Consider the following 24478-nt stretch of genomic DNA (forward strand, 5'->3'; position numbering starts at 1 on the left):
ATGTGGTTGTAGAGCTGTGTGGTTGTAGAGCTGTGTGGTTGTAGAGCTGTGTGGTTGTAGAGCTGTGTGGTTGTAGAGCTACATGTGGTTATAGAGCTGTGTGGTTGTAGAACTATGTGGTTGTAGAGCTACATGTGGTTATAGAGCTGTGTGGTGATAGAGCTGTGTGGTTGTAGAGCTATGTGGTTGTAGAACTATGTGGTTGTAGAGCTGTGTGGTTGTAGAGCTGTGTGGTGATAGAGCTGTGTGGTTGTAGAGCTATGTGGTTGTAGAGCTGTGTGGTTGTAGAGCTATGTGGTTGTAGAGCTGTGTGTTGGTAGAGCTGTGTGGTGGTAGAGCTATGTGGTGGTAGAGCTGTGTGGTTGTAGAGCTATGTGGTTGTAGAGCTGTGTGGTTGTAGAGCTATGTGGTTGTAGAGCTATGTGGTGGTAGAGCTGTGTGGTGGTAGAGCTGTGTGGTTGTAGAGCTATGTGGTTGTAGAGCTGTGTGGTGGTAGAGCTGTGTGGTGGTAGAGCTGTGTGGTGGTAGAGCTGTGTGGTGGTAGAACTATGTGGTTGTAGAGCTGTGTGGTTGTAGAGCTATGTGGTTGTAGAGCTACATGTGGTGGTAGAACTATGTGGTGGTAGAGCTGTGTGGTTGTAGAGCTGTGTGGTTGTAGAGCTGTGTGGTGGTAGAGCTATGTGGTTGTAGAGCTGTGTGGTTGTAGAGCTGTGTGGTTGTAGAGCTGTGTGGTTGTAGAGCTGTGTGGTGGTAGAGCTATGTGGTTGTAGAGCTGTGTGGTGGTAGAACTATGTGGTTGTAGAGCTATGTGGTTGTAGAGCTACATGTGGTGGTAGAACTATGTGGTGGTAGAGCTGTGTAGTTGTAGAGCTGTGTGGTTGTAGAGCTGTGTGGTTGTAGAGCTGAGTGGTGGTTTATGAGGGTGGTGGTAGTAGAGGTGGAGGTTTATGACGGTGGTGGCAGTAGATGTGGAGGTTTATGACGGTGGTGGTAGTAGAGGTGGAGGTTTATGACGGTGGTGGTAGTAGAGGTGGAGGTTTATGACGGTGGTGGTAGTAGAGGTGGAGGTTTATGACGGTGTTGGTAGTAGAGGTGGAGGTTTTTATGACGGTGGTGGCAGTAGAGGTGGAGGTTTATGACGGTGGTGGTAGTAGAGGTGGAGGTTTATGACGGTGGTGGTAGTAGAGGTGGAGGTTTATGACGGTGGTGGTAGTAGAGGTGGAGGTTTATGACGGTGTTGGTAGTAGAGGTGGAGGTTTATGACGGTGGTGGCAGTAGAGGTGGAGGCTTATGACGGTGGTGGTAGTAGAGGTGGAGGTTTATGACGGTGGTGGCAGTAGAGTTGGAGGTTTATGACGGTAGTGGTAGTAGAGGTGGAGGTTTATGACGGTGGTGGCAGTAGAGGTGGAGGTTTATGACGGTGGTGGTAGTAGTGGTGGAGGTTTATGACGGTGGTGGTAGTAGATGTGGAGGTTTATGACGGTGGTGGTAGTAGAGGTGGAGGTTTATGACGGTGGTGGTAGTAGAGGTGGAGGTTTATGACGGTGGTGGTAGTAGAGGTGGAGGTTTATGACGGTGGTGGCAGTAGAGTTGGAGGTTTATGACGGTAGTGGTAGTAGAGGTGGAGGTTTATGACGGTGGTGGCAGTAGAGGTGGAGGTTTATGACGGTGGTGGTAGTAGAGGTGGAGGTTTATGACGGTGGTGGTAGTAGAGGTGGAGGTTTATGACGGTGGTGGTAGTAGAGGTGGAGGTTTATGACGGTGGTGGTAGTAGAGGTGGAGGTTTATGACGGTGGTGGTAGTAGAGGTGGAGGTTTATGACGGTGTTGGTAATAGTGGTGGAGGTTTATGACGGTGTTGGTAATAGAGGTGGAGGTTTATGACGGTGGTGGTAGTAGAGGTGGAGGTTTATGACGGTGGTGGTAGTAGAGGTGGAGGTTTATGACGGTGTCGGTAGTAGAGGTGGAGGTTTATGACGGTGGTGGTAGTAGAGGTGGAGGTTTATGACGGTGGTGGTAGTAGAGGTGGAGGTTTATGACGGTGGTGGTAGTAGATGTGGAGGTTTATGACGGTGGTGGTAGTAGAGGTGGAGGTTATGACGGTGGTGGTAGTAGAGGTGGAGGTTTATGACGGTGGTGGTAGTAGAGGTGGAGGGTTATGACGGTGGTGGTAGTAGAGGTGGAGGTTTATGACGGTGGTGGCAGTAGAGGTGGTGGTTTATGACGGTGGTGGTAGTAGAGGTGGAGGTTTATGACGGTGGTGGTAGTAGAGGTGGAGGTTTATGACGGTAGTGGTAGTAGAGGTGGAGGTTTATGACGGTGGTGGTAGTAGAGGTGGAGGGTTATGACGGTGGTGGTAGTAGATGTGGAGGTTGATGACGGTAGTGGTAGTAGAGGTGGAGGTTTATGACGGTGATGGTAGCAGAGGTGAAAGTTTATGACGGTGTCGGTAGTAGAGGTGGAGGTTTATGACGGTAGTGGTAGTAGAGGTGGAGGTTTATGACGGTGGTGGTTGTAGTGGTGGAGGTTTATGACGGTAGTGGTAGTAGAGGTGGAGGTTTATGACGGTGGTGGTAGTAGAGGTGGAGGGTTATGACGGTAGTTGTTGTAGAGGTTGAGGTTTATGACGGTGGTGGTAGTAGAGGTGGAGGTTAATGACGGTGGTGGTAGTAGAGGTGGAGGTTTATGACGGTGGTGGTAGTAGAGGTGGAGGTTTATGACGGTGGTGGTAGTAGAGGTGGAGGTTTATGACGGTGTTGGTAATAGAGGTGGAGGTTTATGACGGTGGTGGTAGTAGAGGTGGAGGTTTATGACGGTGGTGGTAGTAGAGGTGGAGGGCTATGAAGGTGGTGGTAGTAGAGGTGGAGGTTTATGACGGTGGTGACTGTACTATGTAGTTGGGTCATATATATATCAAGTCATGTTACATCGACATGCATAAATTCTCGATAATGTCCACTGGATAATGTCCGACCATCAGTATCAATCAGTATTATCGAGACAAAACGTTGTCATTCGATATTTCTTTCAAAAAGTCTTCCAAAGTACGTCATCAAGAGGAATGTCACCATCATGTGACTGGATTCGAAGGAAGCAGACGGAGAATTATTACCCACATTACAGTTAGGCTCTTGGCAACATGAAGTACACATGACCTGTGTCACCCCGATTCCCTTTGCTCGGCATCCGTACCAACACTCCTTTGCACATGAACGCTTGATACTTATGGTCATTTTCTTAAGAGTGATCCGCTCAACCTGGGGGAAGACAATCACACTCTGATAATGCATCTGTCACACAATCTCTTCTGACGTGAAATTTACATTTACAAATATATACAAATGAAAAGGCACATTTTATTTCTTAGTAACTAAAAGCTGCAGTAATTGTAGAATATTCTTTACGTAAAAATAACCATACTACGCCATAGTCTCTGTATGTTTGGGTTGAGTTCATAGGAGAAACAAAATGGGAGTGGTCAGTGATACAAGACATCACATGGGAGTGGTCAGTGATACCGGACATAACAAGGGAGTGGTTAGTGATACCAGACATCACATGGGAGTGGTCAGTGATACAAGACATCACATGGGAGTGGTCAGTGATACAAGACAAAACAAGGGAGTGGTCAGTGATACCAGACATCACATGGGAGTGGTCAGTGATACAAGACATAACAAGGGAGTGGTCAGTGATACCGGACATTACATGGGAGTGGTCAGTGATACAAGACATTACATGGGAGTGGTCAGTGATACCAGACATTACATGGGAGTGGTCAGTGATACCAGACATAACAAGGGAGTGGTCAGTGATACCAGACAGCACATGGGAGTGGTCAGTGATACCAGACATTACATGGGAGTGGTCAGTGATACAAGACATCACATGGGAGTGGTCAGTGATACAAGACATAACAAGGGAGTGGTCAGTGATACAAGACATCACACGGGAGTGGTCAGTGATACAAAACATAACAAGGGAGTGGTCAGTGATACAAGACATAACAAGGGAGTGGTCAGTGATACCAGACATCACATGGGAGTGGTCAGTGATACAAAACATAACAAGGGAGTGGTCAGTGATACTGGACATAACAAGGGAGTGGTCAGTGATACAAGACATAACAAGGGAGTGGTCAGTGATACAAGACATAACAAGGGAGTGGTCAGTGATACCAGACATAACAAGGGAGTGGTCAGTGATACAAGACATCACATGGGAGTGGTCAGTGATACAAAACATTACATGGGAGTGGTCAGTGATACCAGACATACATGGGAGTGGTCAGTGATACAAGACATTACATGGGAGTGGTCAGTGATACAAGACATAACAAGGGAGTGGTCAGTGATACCAGACATAACAAGGGAGTGGTCAGTGATACCAGACATAACATGGGAGTGGTCAGTGATACAAGACATAACAAGGGAGTGGTCAGTGATACAAGACATTACATGGGAGTGGTCAGTGATACCAGACATACAATGGGAGTGGTCAGTGATACCAGACATTACATGGGAGTGGTCAGTGATACCAGACATTACATGGGAGTGGTCAGTGATACCAGACATTACATGGGAGTGGTCAGTGATACCAGACATTACAAGGGAGTGGTCAGTGATACCAGACATTACATGGGAGTGGTAAGTGATACAAGACATCACATGGGAGTGGTCAGTGATACAAGACATAACATGGGAGTGGTCAGTGATACAAGACATAACAAGGGAGTGGTCAGTGATACAAGACATAACAAGGGAGTGGTCAGTGATACCGGACATTACATGGGAGTGGTCAGTGATACCGGACATTACATGGGAGTGGTCAGTGATACAAGACATCACATGGGAGTGGTCAGTGATACAAGACAAAACAAGGGAGTGGTCAGTGATACAAGACATTAAATGGGAGTGGTCAGTGATACAAGACATCACATGGGAGTGGTCAGTGATACAAGACATAACATGGGAGTGGTCAGTGATACCAGACATAACAAGAGAGTGGTCAGTGATACCGGACATTACATGGGAGTGGTCAGTGATACAGGACATCATAAGGTAGTGGTCAGTGATCACCACACCTTACGAGAGGGAATCCCTATCAGAGAAGAGAATCCCTATCAAAATAGAGAATCCCTATCAGAGTAGAGAATCCCTATCAGAGTAGAGCATCCATATCAGAGTAGAGAATCCCTATCAGAGCAGAGAATCCCTATCAAAGAAGAGAATCCCTATCAGAGCAGAGAATCCCTGTCACAGTAGAGAATCCCTATCAGAGCAAAGAATCCCTATCAGAGCAGAGAATCCCTATCACAGTAGAGAATCCCTATCAGAGAAGAGAATCCCTATCAGAGCAGAGAATCCCTATCAGAGCAGAGAATCCCTATCAGAGCAGAGAATCCCTATCAGAGCAGAGAATCCCTATCAGAGCAGAGAATCCCATATCACAGTAGGGAATCCCTATCAGAGCAGAGAATCCCTATCAGAGCTAGGGAATCACTATCAGAGCAGAGAATCCCTATCAGAGCAGAGAATCCCTATCAGAGCAGAGAATCCCTATCACAGTAGGGAATTTCTATCAGAGTAGGGAATCTCTATCAGAGTAGGGAATCTCTATCACAGTAGGGAATCCATATCAGAGCAGAGAATCCCTATCAGAGCAGAGAATCTCTATCAGAGTAGGGAATCGCTATCAGAGTAGGGAATCTCTATCACAGTAGGGAATCTCTATCAGAGTAGAGAATCCCTATCACAGTAGGGAATCCCTATCAGAACAAAGACTCCCTATCAGAGCAGAGAATCCCTATCACAGTAGGGAATCCCTATCAGAGTAGGGAATCCCTATCAGAGCAAAGAATCCCTATCACAGTAGGGAATCCCTATCAGAGCAGAGAATCCCTATCAAAGTAGGGAATCTCTATCAGAGCAGAGAATCCCTATCAGAGCAGAGAATCCCTATCACAGTAAGGAATCTCTATCAGAGTAGGGAATCGCTATCAGAGTAGGGAATCGCTATCAGAGCAGAGAATCTCTATCAGAGTAGGGAATCCCTATCAGAGCAGAGAATCTCTATCAGAGTAGGGAATCTCTATCAGAGTAGGGAATCCCTAACAGAGCAGAGAATCCCTATCAGAGCTGAAAATCTCTATCAGAGTAGGGAATCTCTATCACAGTAGGGAATCCCTATCAGAGCAGATAATCCCTATCAGAGTAGAGAATCCCTATCAGAGTAGGGAATCCCTATCAGAGCAGAGAATCCTTATCAGAGCAGAGAATCCCTATCAGAGAAGGGAATCCCTATCACAGTAGGGAATCCCTATCAGAGCAGAGAATCCCTATCAGAGTAGATAATCCCTATCAGAGCAGAGAATCCCTATCAGAGCAGAGAATCTCTATCAGAGTAGGGAATCCCTATCAGAGCAGAGAATCCCTATCAGAGCAGAGAATCTCTATCAGAGTAGGGAATCCCTATCACAGTAGGGAATCCCTATCAGAGCAGAGAATCCCTATCAGAGTAGAGAATCCCTATCAGAGCAGATAATCCCTTTCAGAGCAGAGAATCCCTATCAGAGTAGGGAATCTCTATCAGAGTAGGGAATCTCTATCAAAGTAGGGAATCTCTATCAGAGTAGAGAATCCCTATCAGAGCAGAGAATCCCTATCAGAGTAGAGAATCTCTATCAGAGTAGGAAATCCCTATCAGAGCAGAGAATCCCTATCAGAGTAGGGAATCCCTATCAGAGCAGAGAATCCCTATCAGAGTAGGGAATCTCTATCAGAGCAGAGAATCCCTATCAGAGCAGAGAATCACTATCAGAGTAGGGAATCTCTATCAGAGTAGGGAATCCCTATCAGAGCAGAGAATCCTTATCAGAGTAGAGAATCCCTATCAGAGCAGAGAATCACTATCAGAGTAGGGAATCTCTATCAGAGTAGGGAATCCCTATCAGAGCAGAGAATCCCTATCAGAGTAGAGAATCCCTATCAGAGCAGAGAATCTCTATCAGAGCAGAGAATCCCTATCAGAGCAGAGAATCCCTATCAGAGCAGAAAATCCCTATCAGAGCAGAAAATCCCTATCAGAGCAGAGAATCCCTATCAGAGCAGAGAATCCCTATCAGAGCTGAAAATCTCTATCAGAGTAGGGAATCTCTATCAGAGTAGGGAATCCCTATCAGAGCAGAGAATCCCTATCAGAGCAGAGAATCCCTATCAGAGTAGAGAATCCCTATCAGAGCAGAGGAATCTCTATCAGAGTAGAGAATCCCTATCAGAGCAGAGAATCCCTATCAGAGTAGGGAATCTCTATCAGAGTAGGAAATCCCTATCAGAGCAGAGAATCCCTATCAGAGTAGAGAATCCCTATCAAAGTAGGGAATCCCTATCAGAGCAGAGAATCCCTATCAGAGTAGGGAATCCCTATCAGAGCAGAGAATCTATATCAGAGTAGGGAATCTCTATCAGAGTAGGGAATCTCTATCAGAGTAGGGAATTTCTATCAGAGTAGGGAATCTCTATCAGAGTAGGGAATCTCTATCAGAGTAGGGAATCCCTATCAGAGTAGAGAATCCCTATCACAGTAGGGAATCCCTACCAGAGCAGAGAATCTCTATCAGAGTAGGGAATCCGTATCAGAGAAGAGAATCTCTATCAGAGTAGGGGATCCGTATCAGGGAAGAGAATCTCTATCAGAGCAAAGAATCCCTATCAGAGTAGGGAATCCCTATCAGAGCAGAGAATCTATATCAGAGTAGGGAATCTCTATCAGAGTAGGGAATCTCTATCAGAGTAGGGAATTTCTATCAGAGTAGGGAATCACTATCAAAGTAGGGAATCCCTATCAGAGCAGAGAATCCTTATCAGAGTAGGAATCTCTATCAGAGTAGGGAATCCCTATCAGAGTAGGGAATCTCTATCAGAGTAGGGAATCTCTATCAGAGCAGAGAATCTCTATCAGAGTAGGGAATCCCAATATGTACAATAGGAAGCAATAACCGTCCAGGGCACAAACTTTCAATCAAAGAAATAGTTAATTGCATCAGGTATTAAGGTCGATTGTACAATATGAACAAATTTGAAACGTCTGATCGCAATATAAATATATTTAACGTCTGATCGCAATATAAATACTATTTACATTGGAAATTTTACTTTGATTGATTAAACAGACGTCGTGGGAGAAGAAAGGATTTACCAGACAGTACTCTTCGCTCTCCAGACAAGTCTTGTTGTCTACTCGGTCTAGTCTGACCTGACAGTCGGTGTACGGATCCCATACATCCGTGAATGTATCCTCACAGTCATAACAGGCTAGGTTCTGTGACGTCACATCTCGTCCTACAACAACCAACATTATATCACAATGTCAACGTTAGGGTGAAAAAGAACACTTAATGGTATGGAGTTTAATTGTTTTATACTTTCTTCACGTTTAAATTGATATTAACTTACGCAAAAGATAAACAAAGATAAACAAAGATAACAACTGCACATCTATCAAAGACGTAGGAGGTCGTTGCGACAAGATATTGAAGGTGTATGTAGGGGGTGGGGTGGATATGGCTGGAGAGACAGGATATCAACAGGATTTGGTTTTGGTTTTATTTTATTTAACGTCCTATCAACAGCCGGGGTTATTGTGTTATTTATTTAACGTCCTATCAACAGCCGGGGTTATTGTGTTATTTAAGGACGTGCCCGGTTTTGAAGATGGAGAGACAGGATCTCAGACAAAACAAGTGATGGATGGAGAGACAGAATCTCAGACAAAACAAATAGAGGGTGGGGCGACATAATCTGGGGGCCAGGGGGTGGGGGTGGGGGGGCCAGGGGGTGGGGGTGGGGTTGGGAGCCAGGGAGACGAAGTCCCCGACGGAAAATGAATTTAAAGATTTAATGAGGGTTTGAAATCGAGTTCTTTAACTTCGACTTTACAGGACTAAACTACCTCTTGTTATTATGTTTGTATGTTGCTCATGCATCCTAAATTATGACAAACTGACCAGAATCATAAATCAAAACATACACTCTTTAATTGGTGTACTCTACGGAATCTACCTCATCAATATCCGCCCATATCATACCATATAGTCCGTGATAATACAGATACCGTTGCGAAATCGGGTGTAAAACTTTTTCAACGCAAAGGCCTCGTGTTGTCTCATATTGTCATCCACCAATTTAGATTTTGAATTTGAAAACAAACTAACGAGAGTTACATGTAGATGAATATGATAATCACAACGCGACAAAATATACTTTGTAATGGAGGAAATTGTGTTTTGTTTTTTAGATTAACGATTAATGTCTATTACATATCTAAGACAAAACAACTAATGACTGGGGAGACAGGATCTCAGGCAAAACAAGTAATCGATGGTGAAAGACATTAGAATTTATCGAACAGACAGTAGATAACATGCAGCATGTTACACAGACATCAAAATCTCCCGGTCCATCATACTGACACCGCATGGTAACTCTTCCTGTCCATAATACTGACACCGCATGGTAACTCTTCCTGTCCATAATACTGACACCGCATGGTAACTCTCCCGGTCCATAATACTGACACCGCATGGTAACTCTTCCTGTCCATAATAGTGACACCGCCTGGTAACTCTCCCGGTCCATAATACTGACACCGCATGGTAACTCTTCCTGTCCATAATACTGACACCGCATGTTAACTCTCCCGGTCCATAATACTGACACCGCATGGTAACTCTCCCGGTCTATAATACTGACACCGCATGGTAACTCTCCCGGTCCATAATACTGACACCGCATGGTAACTCTTCCTGTCCATAATACTGACACCGCATGGTTACTCTCCCGGTCTATAATACTGACACCGCCTGGTAACTCTCCCGGTCTATAATACTGACACCGCATGGTAACTCTCCCGGTCCATAATACTGACACCGCATGGTAACTCTCCCGGTCCATAATAGTGACACCGCCTGGTAACTCTCCCGGTCCATAATAGTGACACCGCCTGGTAACTCTCCTGGTCCATAATACTGACACCGCATGGTAACTCTTCCTGTCCATAATACTGACACCGCATGGTTACTCTCCCGGTCCATCATACTGACACCGCATGGTAACTCTCCCGGTCCATAATACCGACACCGCATGGTAACTCTTCCTGTCCATAATACTGACACCGCATGGTTACTCTCCCGGTCCATCATACTGACACCGCATGGTAACTCTCCCGGTCCATAATAGTGACACCGCCTGGTAACTCTTCCTGTCCATAATACTGACACCGCATGGTTACTCTCCCGGTCCATCATACTGACACCGCATGGTAACTCTCCCGGTCCATAATAGTGACACCGCCTGGTAACTCTCCCGGTCCATAATACTGACACCGCATGGTAACTCTCCCGGTCCATAATACTGACACCGCCTGGTAACTCTCCCGGTCCATAATACTGACACCGCATGGTAACTCTCCCGGTCCATAATACTGACACCGCCTGGTAACTCTCCCGGTCTATAATACTGACACCGCATGGTAACTCTCCCTGTCCATAATACTGACACCGCCTGGTAACTCTCCCTGTCCATAATACTGACACCGCATGGTAACTCTCCCTGTCCATAATACTGACACCGCATGGTAACTCTCCCGGTCCATAATACTGACACCGCATGGTAACTCTTCCTGTCCATAATACTGACACCGCATGGTAACTCTCCCGGTCTATAATACTGACACCGCATGGAAAGTCTACCGGTCCATAATACTGACACCGCATGGTAACTCTCCCGGTCAATAATACTGACACCGCATGGTAACTCTCCCGGTTCATAATACTGACACCGCATGGTAACTTTCCCGGTCCATAATACTGACACCGCCTGGTAACTCTCCCGGTCCATAATACTGACACCGCCTGGTAACTCTCCCGGTCAATTATACTGACACCGCATGGTAACTCTCCCGTTCATAATACTGACACCGCATGGTAACTCTCCCGGTCTATAATACTGACACCGCCTGATAACTCTCCCGGTCTATAATACTGACACCGCCTGGTAACCCTCCCGGTCCATAATACTGACACCGCCTGGTAACTCTCCCGGTCCTTAATATTGATACCGCATGGTAACTCTCCCGGTCAATTATACTGACACCGCATGGTAACTCTCCCGGTTCATAATACTGACACCGCATGGTAACTCTCCCGGTCTATAATACTGACACCGCATGGTAACTCTCCCGGTCTATAATACTGACACCGCCTGGTAACCCTCCCGGTCCATAATACTGACACCGCATGGTAACTCTCCCGGTCTATAATACTGACACCGCATGGTGACTCTCCCGGTCAATAATACTGACACCGCATGGTAACTCTCCCGGTCAATAATACTGACACCGCATGGTAACTCTCCCGGTCTATTATACTGACACCGCATGGTAACTCTCCCGGTTCATAATACTGACACCGCATGGTAACTTTCCCGGTCTATAATACTGACACCGCATGGTAACCCTCCCGGTCCGTAATACTGACACCGCCTGGTAACTCTCCCGGTCCATAATACTGACACCGCATGGTAACTCTCCCGGTCCATAATACTGACACCGCCTGGTAACTCTCCCTGTCCATAATACCGACACCGCATGGTAACTCTCCCTGTCCATAATACTGACACCGCATGGTAACTCTCCCTGTCCATAATACTGACACCGCATGGTAACTCTTCCTGTCCATAATACTGACACCGCATGGTAACTCTCCCAGTCAATAATACTGACACCGCATGGTAACTCTCCCGGTTCATAATACTAGCATTGCAGTGGAACAATTATATATGTTGCCATCACATTTCAGTGCTGAGCTTCAATTACTTAGACATGCGTTCCAAAGCCTTTCTCACGCTCTGATCAAAGTCCAAAAGTGATAAATATAATCTTGTGCTTAAAATTTTGTTGATGACAAAATCGCCGTATCAAATTGTAAACTGCAGAGACGTGATCTCGAACAAAATATGTTATTGACTGCGGATACATAGCAGGTATCTCAAAACTTCTATTGAACGGAGAATGTTTACTGAGCGTAAAAATCGGTAATTTTATCATGTGTGCCAGGTTACAAAAGTATCGATAATTGTATAATGTGTGGTTAAATTGTGGTCCGTGCGTATAATTGATTTTTTCTTCTTGCAAAAGTTGAGGATAGGGTAGAGACAGGTTGTGTAACAGGTGAGGATAGGATAGAGACAGGTGGTGTAATAGGTGAGGATAGGATAGAGACAGACTGTGTAACAGGTGAGGATAGGATAGAGACAGGTGGTGTAACAGGTGAGGATAGGATAGAGACAGGTGGTGTAACAGGTGAGGATAGGATAGAGACAGGTGGTGTAACAGGTGAGGATAGGATAGAGACAGGTGGTGTAACAGGTGAGGATAGGATAGTGACAGGTGGTGTAACAGGTGAGGATAGGGTAGAGACAGGTTGTGTATTAGGTGAGGATAGGATAGTGACAGGTGGTGTAACAGGTGAGGATGGGATAGAGACAGGTTGTATAACAGGTGAGGATAGGATAGAGACAGGTGGTGTAACAGGTGAGGATAGGGTAGAGACAGGTGGTGTAACAGGTGAAGATAGGATAGTGACAGGTGGTGTAACAGGTGAGGATAGGATAGAGACAGGTGGTGTAAAAGGTGAGGATAGGATAGAGACAGACTGTGTAACAGGTGAGGATAGGATAGAGACAGGTGGTGTTACAGGTGAGGATAGGGTAGAGACAGGTGGTGTAACAGGTGAGGATAGGATAGAGACAGGTTGTGTAACAGGTGAGGATAGGGTAGAGACAGGTGGTGTAACAGGTGAGGAAGGATAGAGACAGGTTGTGTAACAGGTGAGGATAGGATAGAGACAGGTGGTGTAACAGGTGAGGATAGGATAGAGACAGGTGGTGTAACAGGTGAGGATAGGATAGAGACAGGTGGTGTAATAGGTGAGGATAGGATAGAGACAGACTGTGTAACAGGTGAGGATAGGATAGAGACAGGTGGTGTAACAGGTGAGGATAGGATAGAGACAGGTGATGTAACAGGTGAGGATAGGATAGAGACAGGTGGTGTAACAGGTGAAGGATAGGATAGAGACAGGTGGTGTAATAGGTGAGGATAGGATAGAGACAGACTGTGTAACAGGTGAGGATAGGATAGAGACAGGTGGTGTAATAGGTGAGGATAGGATAGAGACAGGTTGTGTAACAGGTGAGGATAGGATAGAGACAGGTGGTGTAACAGGTGAGGATAGGATAGAGACAGGTGGTGTAACAGGTGAGGATAGGATAGCGACAGGTGGTGTAACAGGTGAGGATAGGGTAGTGACAGGTTGTGTAACAGGTGAGGATAGGATAGAGACAGGTGAGGATAGGATAGAGACAGGTGGTGTAACAGGTGAGGATAGGATAGAGAAAGGTGGTGTAACAGGTGAGGATAGGGTAGAGACAGGTGGTGTAACAGGTGAGGATAGGATAGAGAAAGGTGGTGTAACAGGTGAGGATGGAATAGAGACAGGTGGTGTAACAGGTGAGGATAGGATAGAGACAGGTGGTGTAACAGGTGAGGATAGGATAGAGACAGGTGGTGTAACAGGTGAGGATAGGATAGAGACAGGTGGTGTAACAGGTGAGGATAGGGTAGTGACAGGTTGTGTAACAGGTGAGGATAGGATAGAGACAGACTGTGTAACAGGTGAGGATAGGATAGAGACAGGTGGTGTAACAGGTGAGGATAGGATAGAGACAGGTGGTGTAACAGGTGAGGATAGGATAGAGACAGGTGGTGTAACAGGTGAGGATAGGGTAGAGACAGGTGGTGTAACAGGTGAGGATAGGATAGAGACAGGTGGTGTAACAGGTGAGGATAGGGTAGAGACAGGTTGTGTAACAGGTGAGGATAGGGTGAGGATAGGGTAGAGACATGTGGTGTAACAGGTGAGGATAGAATAGAGACAGGTGGTGTAACAGGTGAGGATAGGATAGAGACAGACTGTGTAACAGGTGAGGATAGGATAGAGACAGATGGTGTAACAGGTGAGGATAGGATAGAGACAGGTGGTGTAACAGGTGAGGATAGGGTAGAGACAGGTGGTGTAACAGGTGAGGATAGGATAGAGACAGACCTTGTAACAGGTGAGGATAGGATAGAGACAGGTGGTGTAACAGGTGAGGATAGGATAGAGACAGATTGTGTAACAGGTGAGGATAGGGTAGAGACAGGTGGTGTAACAGGTGAGGATAGGATAGAGACAGACTGTGTAACAGGTGAGGATAGGATAGAGACAGGTGGTGTAACAGGTGAGGATAGGGTAGAGACAGGTGGTGTAACAGGTGAGGATAGGATAGAGACAGGTGGTGTAACAGGTGAGGATAGGGTAGAGACAGGTGGTGTAACAGGTGAGGATAGGATAGAGACAGGTGGTGTAACAGGTGAGGATAGGATAGAGACAGGTGGTGTAACAGGTGAGGATAGGATAGAGACAGGTGGTGTAACAGGTGAGGATAGGATAGAGACAGGTTGTGTAACAGGTGAGGATGGAATAGAGACAGACTGTGTAACAGGTGAGGAAAGGATAGAGACAGACTGTGTAACAGGTGAGGATAGGATAGAGACAGGTGGTGTAACAGGTGAGGATAGGGTAGAGACAGGTGGTGTAACAGGTGAGGATAGGATAGAGACAGGTGGTGTAACAGGTGAGGATAGGATAGAGACAGGTTGTATAACAGGTGAGGATAGGGTGAGGATAGGATAGAGACAGGTGGTGTAACAGGTGAGGATGGAATAGAGACAGGTGGTGTAATAGGTGAGGATAGGAAAGAGACAGGTGGTGTAACAGGTGAGGATAGGATAGAGACAGGTGGTGTAACAGGTGAGGATTGGATAGAGACAGGTTGTGTAACAGGTGAGGATAGGATAGAGACAGGTGAGGATAGGATAGAGACAGGTGGTGTAACAGGTGAGGATAGGATAGAGACAGGTGGTCTAACAGGTGAGGATTGGATAGAGACAGGTTGTGTAACAGGTGAGGATAGGATAGAGACAGGTGAGGATAGGATAGAGACAGGTGGTGTAACAGGTGAGGAAAGGATAGAGACAGGTTGTATAACAGGTGAGGACAGGATAGAGACAGGTGGTACAAAACTTGTTATCCCACTGTACACAGATGACACAATATCATTTTGTGATTGTCCTCGTAAGCCAAAATTAGCTTGATGTTTTAGTGAACACAAATACTTGAGATTATAGGTTCATACTGATAAATCAATTATATGATATTTTGCAAGGATGGATTTTTCAATACAAATTCTTGTTACATCCGAAAATGTAGAGATAAAATATTTGAAAAAAATGACGTTTTCTCACACGCATGTTCCTTTCATGATGTCAAAATCTTAAGATAAAAAAAGCCTCCATTGCTATGCAACCGTATGATGTTTTAAAGAAAGGTAGAGAAAAATCAAATTAAAAACACACCTTGATGTCTGACTATGAGATCTGGGGATTCAGAAACATACAGAATATAGACGCTTCCATTAATTTTTATGTTAGCCGTTAATGGGATTCAGTAGAGTACACCAAACTACATGGAACTAGGCATCAGGCCACGTTTGATAGAAAAAGAGGCTCATGGGCCTGGACGGCCACAGAAGTTCTGAAATATATACCGATAGTTGAATTCATCACACATTACCAGTGTGACCTTGAAGGCAGGTCAATGCCATTCAATTAAAGATGACACTTTTCAGCATGTTAACAAAGCATACCCTTGTCCCAATGTCATGACCTTGGCGTCTTGGTTATTGAGAACTTGTATAATTATTTCTACATAATTGACCTCTGTGACCTTGAAAGTATATCAAGGTAAATAATTTGAACACCTTTGTTAGCATTTCATCCCAGCATGCTACTGGATCAATATCATGACTGCGCCTCTTTGACATTGTGAAGAGGTCATATAATGTTTGAACATATTTGACTCCTGTGACCTTGAAACTAGGCCAATGTCATTTATTCAAACAACTTTGCTAGCCCTTCATCCGAGCATACTACTGGCCTATATCATGATCCTGGGCCACTAAGTTATTGAAAAGGAGTCGTTAAAATATTTTCAGACATTTGATCCCTGTGACATTGAAAGTAGGTCAAGGTCATTGATTTGAACAAACGTTCTAGTCCTTTATCCCAGCATGATAATGGCATAATAACAAGACCCTTATCTCTTGGATATTGAGAAGAATTCGAAAATGTAAATTGTATACGATGCACGATGGAGGGGCTGGACTAAAGGCGACCGCAAAAGGTCATCTAATAAAATTTAGATCGATGAGTTAATGGGCAAGAATGTTGTTGTCTAGAGAAATATGTGAAATATGTTGTGTCATGCTATTTATAAACGAAAACAAGCTAGACACATATTTCGTTTTCTGCAAAATGTTTTGAATGAATGTGGATTGATGATGTATGTATGGAATTCCTAATTACAGGAAAGTTTGTATCCACAATTGGTAAAGCTTATTTTAAAGCAAATAATGTATATTCAGTTTTTGCAAAAGGGGATTAATGACGTTTTTTTTATTCTTCAAAATATGTGTGTTATCAAATTTATGAAAATGGTTGCAATTTTGAAAAAAAATGCTTTTAATTTGAAATGATAATGAAACAATACTACTTTGAAGTTCAGAACAAATAATCATACATTTATAGTAGAAACTGGCAGATGGAATAATGTTGGACATCCAAAAACGTTAATAAACAGACTCAAACAAACAAAGCAGAAATTCTGATCGACCCGATAAATGTTACCCAGCTATTTGTTTCTGTTTCCGAAACACTTGGTGAAACTGTATACCTCTTTTAACATTGAGCGACATTTTGGATCTGGGTAATTGTTAGTTTATGCGCACTAACCGGTTAGTCAATTTAAAATTTAACGTTTTCGGCATAAATCCTGTTTGACCTAAGGTTGATGGATCTCTAGGTCAGTCGTTTGAACCATTAAGCCCGCGATGGTACCTATGCAAAAGTTGTTTGCTTCATATGTCGCTATATACAGCAAGCTGTGTACCGTGTATTAGTATAACGTTACATCAAAACATGCTGTATAGCGCGTGTTTCAGTATGACGTCACATCAATGTATGCTGTGTAGCATGTGTGTTAATATAACGTCACATCAAAGCATGCTATATAGCGCGTTTCAGTATGACGTCACATCAATGTATGCTGTGTAGCATGTGTGTCAATATAACGTCACATCAAAGCATGCTATATAGCGCGTGTTTCAGTATGACGTCACATGTGTGTCAATATAACGTCACATCAAAGCATGCTATATAGCGCGTGTTTCAGTATGACGTCACACCAAAGTATGCTGTATGGAAAATGTTATAGTATAACGTCATATCAAAGTATGCTGTATAGCAGTTTTTCTGTGTAGGAGAATACATGTATACAAAACATTTGCATGTACTTTGTTATGACTAGTTCCGTAGTTGTGACCCCAGTTGCATACTTCAAAAGCAATTTGACAAGGATTTGACCACACTTTGACTTCTATGTGAAGTTTCCGTGATTTTTGTTTCCTTTCCTTTGTAATAGGTATTGAATGAATGTCGAACTTAACTTCCTGACAAGCAAGGACACATCGATGTCATTTTTTCCAATTCCACTTTTGGTATCTGTGAGACATTCTTGCTGTAGGGTGTACTCATAGATTTCCCGACCATTCCCAGACTATTAGGATCTGCCTATAAGTACATACAATTTGTACTTATCTGTCATAGCCAGCTCTGTCATCTAACAGGGCCGGAAATCTACAGTGGATCGAGATTTCGGACCGGTCGATACCGCCATCCGGGGGTTACACAGATCCCCGGATATTAACGAGACGGATCGATATTTGTGTACATTGACCACAGGCCACTTAGATCATATAATTAAAGTTATTAAATACGGGTATCGGGTAGATACAGCCATTCCACGCAAGCACGGAATTAATCAAAGGGGACTGGTCCAACAGCAAACATGGGGGTACGGGACACAAACCCAAACACAAGGGACACAAACCCAAACACACGGGACACAAATCACAACACACGGGACACAAACCCAAACACACGGGACACAAACCCAAACACACGGGACACAAATCACAACACATAGGACACAAATCACAACACAGGACACAAATCACAACACAGGACACAAATCACAACACACGGGACACAAATCACAAACACACGGGACACAAATCACAACACACGGGACACAAATCACAACACACGGGACACAAATCACAACACATAGGACACAAATCACAACACACAGGACACAAATCACAACACAGGACACAAATCACAACACACGGGACACAAATCACAACACACGGGATACAAATCACAACACACGGGACACAAATCACAAACACACGGGACACAAACCCAAACACACGGGACACAAATCACAAACACACGGGACACAAACCCAAACACACGGGGCACAAATCACAACACACGGGACACAAATCACAACACACGGGATACAAATCACAAACACACGGGACACAAACCCAAACACACGGGACACAAATCACAAACACACGGGACACAAACCCAAACACACGGGCACAAATCACAACACACGGGACACAAATCACAACACACGGGATACAAATCACAACATACGGGACACAAATCACAAACACACGGGACACAAACCCAAACACACGGGACACAAACCCAACACAAGGGACACAAACCCAAACACACGGGACACAAATCACAACACACGGGACACAAACCCAACACACGGGACACAAATCACAAACACACGGGACACAAACCCAAACACACGGGACACAAATCACAACACACGGGACACAAACCCAAACACACGGGACACAAATCACAACACACGAGACACAAATCACAACAAGATTTACAACATATCACAAAACATTAGCCATGGCTTTTGCGGTATGTTTTGTGAATATGTTATTGAATTTCTCAATTAGGTCTGGCTACGTGCCTGCTAGAGATAAACCATTACCAGTGATACACCATTACTAGTGATAAACCATTACTAGAGATAAACCATTACCAGATATAAACCATTACTAGTGATAAACCATTACTAGAGATAAACCATTACTAATGATAAACCATTACTAGAGATAAACCATTACCAGATATAAACCATTACTAATGATAAACCATTACCAGGTATAAACCATTACTAATGATAAACCATTACTAGAGATAAACCATTACCAGATATAAACCATTACCAGAGATAAACCATTACCAGATATAAACCATTACTAGTGATAAACCATTACCAGGTATAAACCATAACCAGAGATAAACCATTACTAGTGATAAACCATTACTAGAGATAAACCATAACCAGAGATAAACCATTACTAATGATAAACCATTACTAGAGATAAACCATTACCAGATATAAACCATTACCAGAGATAAACCATTACCAGATATAAACCATTACTAGTGATAAACCATTACCAGAGATAAACCATTACTAGAGATAAACCATAACCAGATATAAACCATTACAAGAGATAAACCATTACCAGATATAAACCATTACCAGATATAAACCATTACTAGTGATAAACCATTACCAGAGATAAACCATTACCAGATATAAACCATTACTAGTGATAAACCATTACTAGATAAGCCATACCAGATAAACCATTACCAGAGATAAACCATTACCAGTGATAAACCATTACTAGTGATAAACCATTACTAGTGATAAACCATTACTAGAGATAAACCATTACCAGAGATAAACCATTACCAGAGATAAACCATTACTAGAGATAAACCATTACCAGATATAAACCATTACTAGTGATAAACCATTACCAGATAACCATACAGAGAAACCATTACCAGAGATAAACCATTACAGAGATAAACCATTACCAGATATAAACCATTACTAGTGATAAACCATTACCAGATATAAACCATTACTAGTGATAAACCATTACTAGAGATAAACCATTACTAGTGATAAACCATTACTAGTGATAAACCATTACCAGATATAAACCATTACTAGTGATAAACCATTACTAGTGATAAACCATTACCAGATATAAACCATTACTAGTGATAAGCCATTACCAGATATAAACCATTACTAGTGATAAACCATTACTAGAGATAAACCATTACTAGTGATAAACCATTACCAGAGATAAACCATTACCAGATATAAACCATTACTAGTGATAAACCATTACTAGAGATAAACCATTACCAGATATAAACCATTACCAGATATAAACCATTACTAGTGATAAACCATTACTAGTGATAAACCATTACTAGAGATAAACCATTACCAGAGATAAACCATTACTAGTGATTAACCATTACCAGGTATAAACCATTACCAGAGATAAACCATTACTAGTGATAAACCATTACCAGAGATAAACCATTACCAGATATAAACCATTACTAGAGATAAACCATTACTAGAGATAAACCATTACTAGAGATAAACCATTACTAGATGATTAAACCATTACCAGAGATAAACCATTACTAGTGATTAACCATTACTAGTGATAAACCATTACCAGAGATAAACCATTACCAGATATAAACCATTACTAGAGATAAACCATTACTAGTGATAAACCATTACCAGAGATAAACTATTACCGGAGATAAACCATTACTAGAGATAAACCATTACCAGAGATAAACCATTACTAGAGATAAACCATTACCAGAGATAAACCATTACTAGTGATAAACCATTACCAGAGATAAACCATTACCAGATATAAACCATTACTAGAGATAAACCATTACTAGTGATAAACCATTACCAGAGATAAACTATTACTAGAGATAAACCATTACTAGATATAAACCATTACCAGAGATAAACCATTACTAGAGATAAACCATTACTCAGATGATAAACCATTACTAGAGATAAACCATTACCAGAGATAAACCATTACTAGAGATAAACCATTACCAGAGATAAACCATTACTAGAGATAAACCATTACTAGAGATAAACCATTACTAGAGATAAACCATTACCAGAGATAAACCATTACCAGAGATAAACCATTACCAGAGATAAACCATTATCAGATATAAACCATTACTAGTGATAAACCATTACTAGAGATAAACCATTACCAGAGATAAACCATTACCAGAGATAAACCATTATCAGAGATAAACCATTACTAGTGATAAACCATTACTAGAGATAAACCATTACCTAGAGATAAACCATTACTAGAGATAAACCATTACCAGTGATAAATTATTACCAGAGATAAACCATTACTAGAGATAAACCATTACTAGTGATAAACTATTACCAGAGATAAACCATTACCAGAGATAAACCATTACCAGAGATAAACCATTACTAGTGATAAACCATTACTAGAGATAAACCATTACTAGTGATAAACCATTACTAGAGATAAACCATTACTAGAGATAAACCATTACCAGAGATAAACCATTACTAGTGATAAACCATTACTAGAGATAAACCATTACTAGAGATAAACCATTACTAGAGATAAACCATTACCAGGTATAAACCATTACTAGAGATAAACCATTACTAGTGATAAACTATTACCAGATATAAACCATTACTAGAGATAAACCATTACCAGATATAAACCATTACTAGTGATAAACCATTACTAGTGATAAACCATTACTAGTGATAAACCATTACTAGTGATAAACCATTACCAGAGATAAACCATTACTAGAGATAAACCATTACCAGATATAAACCATTACTAGTGATAAACTATTACCAGAGATAAACCATTACTAGTGATAAACCATTTCTAGAGATAAACCATTACTAGAGATAAACCATTACTAGTGATAAACCATTACTAGTGATAAACCATTACTAGTGATAAACCATTACCAGAGATAAACCATTACTAGTGATAAACCATTACTAGTGATACAAGCGATGACAAATATGTTGTATGCCGATTGTCTATGATTACTTCCCGGAACAGTTAACTTTTATATTGGCTCTGTTCAGTTGATTATAATACACCAGAAAGTTAAACAATGGAATAGATGATATAGAGTCTTCTGAAAACTGACCAATTGGATTGATAACTACAGCAGTATAACACTGTTTCTTTAACGACCACGTGACACTTTAATATTTAACTAACTCTTTTATTGAAGTCTTTAATTTTCTTTACCATTGTATTGTTCTACGGTAAACTATGTCGCGGTTGATTGTCCACATGGACTAACAAGCTCCCGAGGATCACATTGTCAGTATAAATCATCTCTTTTTTGTCCTTTATTCATTGTATCTATTATTTATAAGCCCACCTAGTGGAATGCAATGTATACGTAAAGAATCGAACGTACAGCTGTTTGATGCTGACTTACCTGTGGACAATATCGTTAGAACGACAGCCCAGAACATTGACGACTGGACAGTCATAGTTTTGTGTCGGTCCTACTCTGGGACGTCCGGGATCTCAGCACATTGAGACATTCTTTCCGTTAGTAATACATGATATCCACCGACAAACGAATCAGCTCTGTGTACCCGTCTTGTCATTTAGTTGTAATAGCACCTTTCATATAAACTTGTTATCGAAGGATTAAACACAAAATTAACTTGCATTTTGCTCAGACTTTAAACACAAATGTTTCCAGGAAATAACGGTGGTATGGTGTGCGGTCCAACTCACCAACCACTATCGACCGCCTCCCTAGCACCATCACAGTAATAGCGCCGTTTTACGCTATTTTCCCAATTAAAATTAAAATCCGTCTTATGATCAATGGCCTGACTGATGAGGGAGTGTTTGTTCTTGTCCCGCTGAGCCAGTCACGTAACGGGTACTAATCGATATCGAGGCGCAAAGTAAAAGCCTTGTCAGAATAAAATATAAAATAAATATTGGAAAAAACTCATTGACATTAAAAATAGGCACATAATCAAGAACATAAAAAGATAATATTGGAGATTGATGGGGTATTAATCACCTGTAGTCGCCAACACAATGTTCTACTATGGCGGCGCGCTATGACAACCAGTGGCGTACCCAGCATCCCTCTAATACTATCTAGTTATTTGGATGAATCGCTATGAGACGGAACGATAGTCTCTCGGGACTGATGTAGGACGGGAGATATATATCATATAACGGAACAAGGGGGTAATAGTCTGTCATACGTCAGGGATTGTAATCTACATCACTGAGATACCGTTTTCTAGTCTACATCACTGAAATACCGTTTTCTAGTCTACATCACTGACGTACCGTTTTCTAGTCTACATCATTGAGTTACCGTTTTCTAGTCTACATCACTGAGATACCGTTTTCTGGTCTACATCACTGAGATACCGTTTTCTAGTCTACATCACTGACGTACCGTTTTCTAGTCTACATCATTGAGTTACCGTTTTCTAGTCTACATCACTGAGATACCGTTTTCAGGTCTGTAATACGTCAGGGATTGTAATCTACATCATTGATATACCGTTTTCTAGTCTGTCATACGTCAGGGATTCTAGTATACATCATTGAGATACCGTTTTCTAGTCTGTCATACGTCAGGGATTCTAGTCTACATCATTGCGATACCGTTTTCTAGTCTACATCACTGATGTACCGTTTTCTAGTCTACATCACTGAGATACCGTTTTCTAGTCAGTCATACGTCAGGGATTGAAGTATACATCACTGAGATACCGTTTTCAGGTCTGTAATACGTCAAGAATTGTAGTCCACATCACTGAGATACCGTTTTCTGGTCTACATCACTGAGATACCGTTTTGTAGTCTGTCATACGTCAGGGATTGTAGTCTACATCACTGAGATACCGTTTTCAGGTCTGTAATACGTCAAGAATTGTAGTCCATATCACTGAGATACCGTTTTCTGGTCTACATCACTGAGATAACGTTTTGTAGTCTGTTATACGTCAGGGATTGTAGTCTACGTCATTGCGATACCGTTTTCTAGTCTACATCACTGAGATACCGTTTTCTAGTCTACATCACTGATGTACCGTTTTCTAGGTCTACATCACTGATGTACCGTTTTCTAGTCTGTCATACGTCAGGGATTCTAGTCTACATCACTGATGTACCGTTTTCTAGTCTACATCACTGAGATACAGTTTTCTAGTCTGTCATACGTCAGGGATTGTAGTCTACATCACTGAGATACCGTTTTCAGGTCTGTAATACGTCAAGAATTGTAGTCCACATCACTGATGTACCGTTTTCTAGTCTACATCACTGAGATACCGTTTTCTAGTCTGTTATACGTCAGGGATTGTAGTCTACATCACTGAGATACCATTTTCTAGTCTGTCATACGTCAAGAATTGTAGTCCACATCACTGAGATACCGTTTTCTGG

General features: G+C 42.5%; 1 protein-coding gene across 1 annotated transcript; it reads right to left on the minus strand.

Annotated features, from left to right (window-relative positions):
- Window positions 1–540: 540 nt before the first annotated feature.
- LOC117327030 lies at window positions 541–22867 on the minus strand. Its single transcript, XM_033883853.1, has 3 exons — window positions 22488–22867; window positions 8196–8338; window positions 541–3256 (listed from the first exon to the last, which is right to left on the minus strand). Exons 1-3 carry the CDS (start codon window positions 22540–22542, stop codon window positions 3011–3013), a joined length of 444 nt encoding a protein of 147 aa, XP_033739744.1. The 5' UTR covers window positions 22543–22867; the 3' UTR covers window positions 541–3010.
- Between the last annotated feature and the right edge of the window lie 1611 nt (window positions 22868–24478).

This window comes from Pecten maximus, chromosome 1 (assembly GCF_902652985.1).
Source record: "Pecten maximus chromosome 1, xPecMax1.1, whole genome shotgun sequence".
Taxonomy (NCBI): Eukaryota; Metazoa; Mollusca; class Bivalvia; order Pectinida; family Pectinidae; genus Pecten; species Pecten maximus.

Coding starts and splice junctions, on each gene's coding strand:
- LOC117327030 (XM_033883853.1), bottom strand. CDS start 22,542: ATGACTGTCCAGTCGTCAATGTTCTGGGCTGTCGTTCTAACGATATTG. Junction 8,339..22,487: donor TCTAACGATATTGTCCACAG/GTAAGTCAGCAT, acceptor TGGTTGTTGTAG/GACGAGATGTGACGTCACAG. Junction 3,257..8,195: donor AGAGCGAAGAGTACTGTCTG/GTAAATCCTTTC, acceptor GTCTTCCCCCAG/GTTGAGCGGATCACTCTTAA.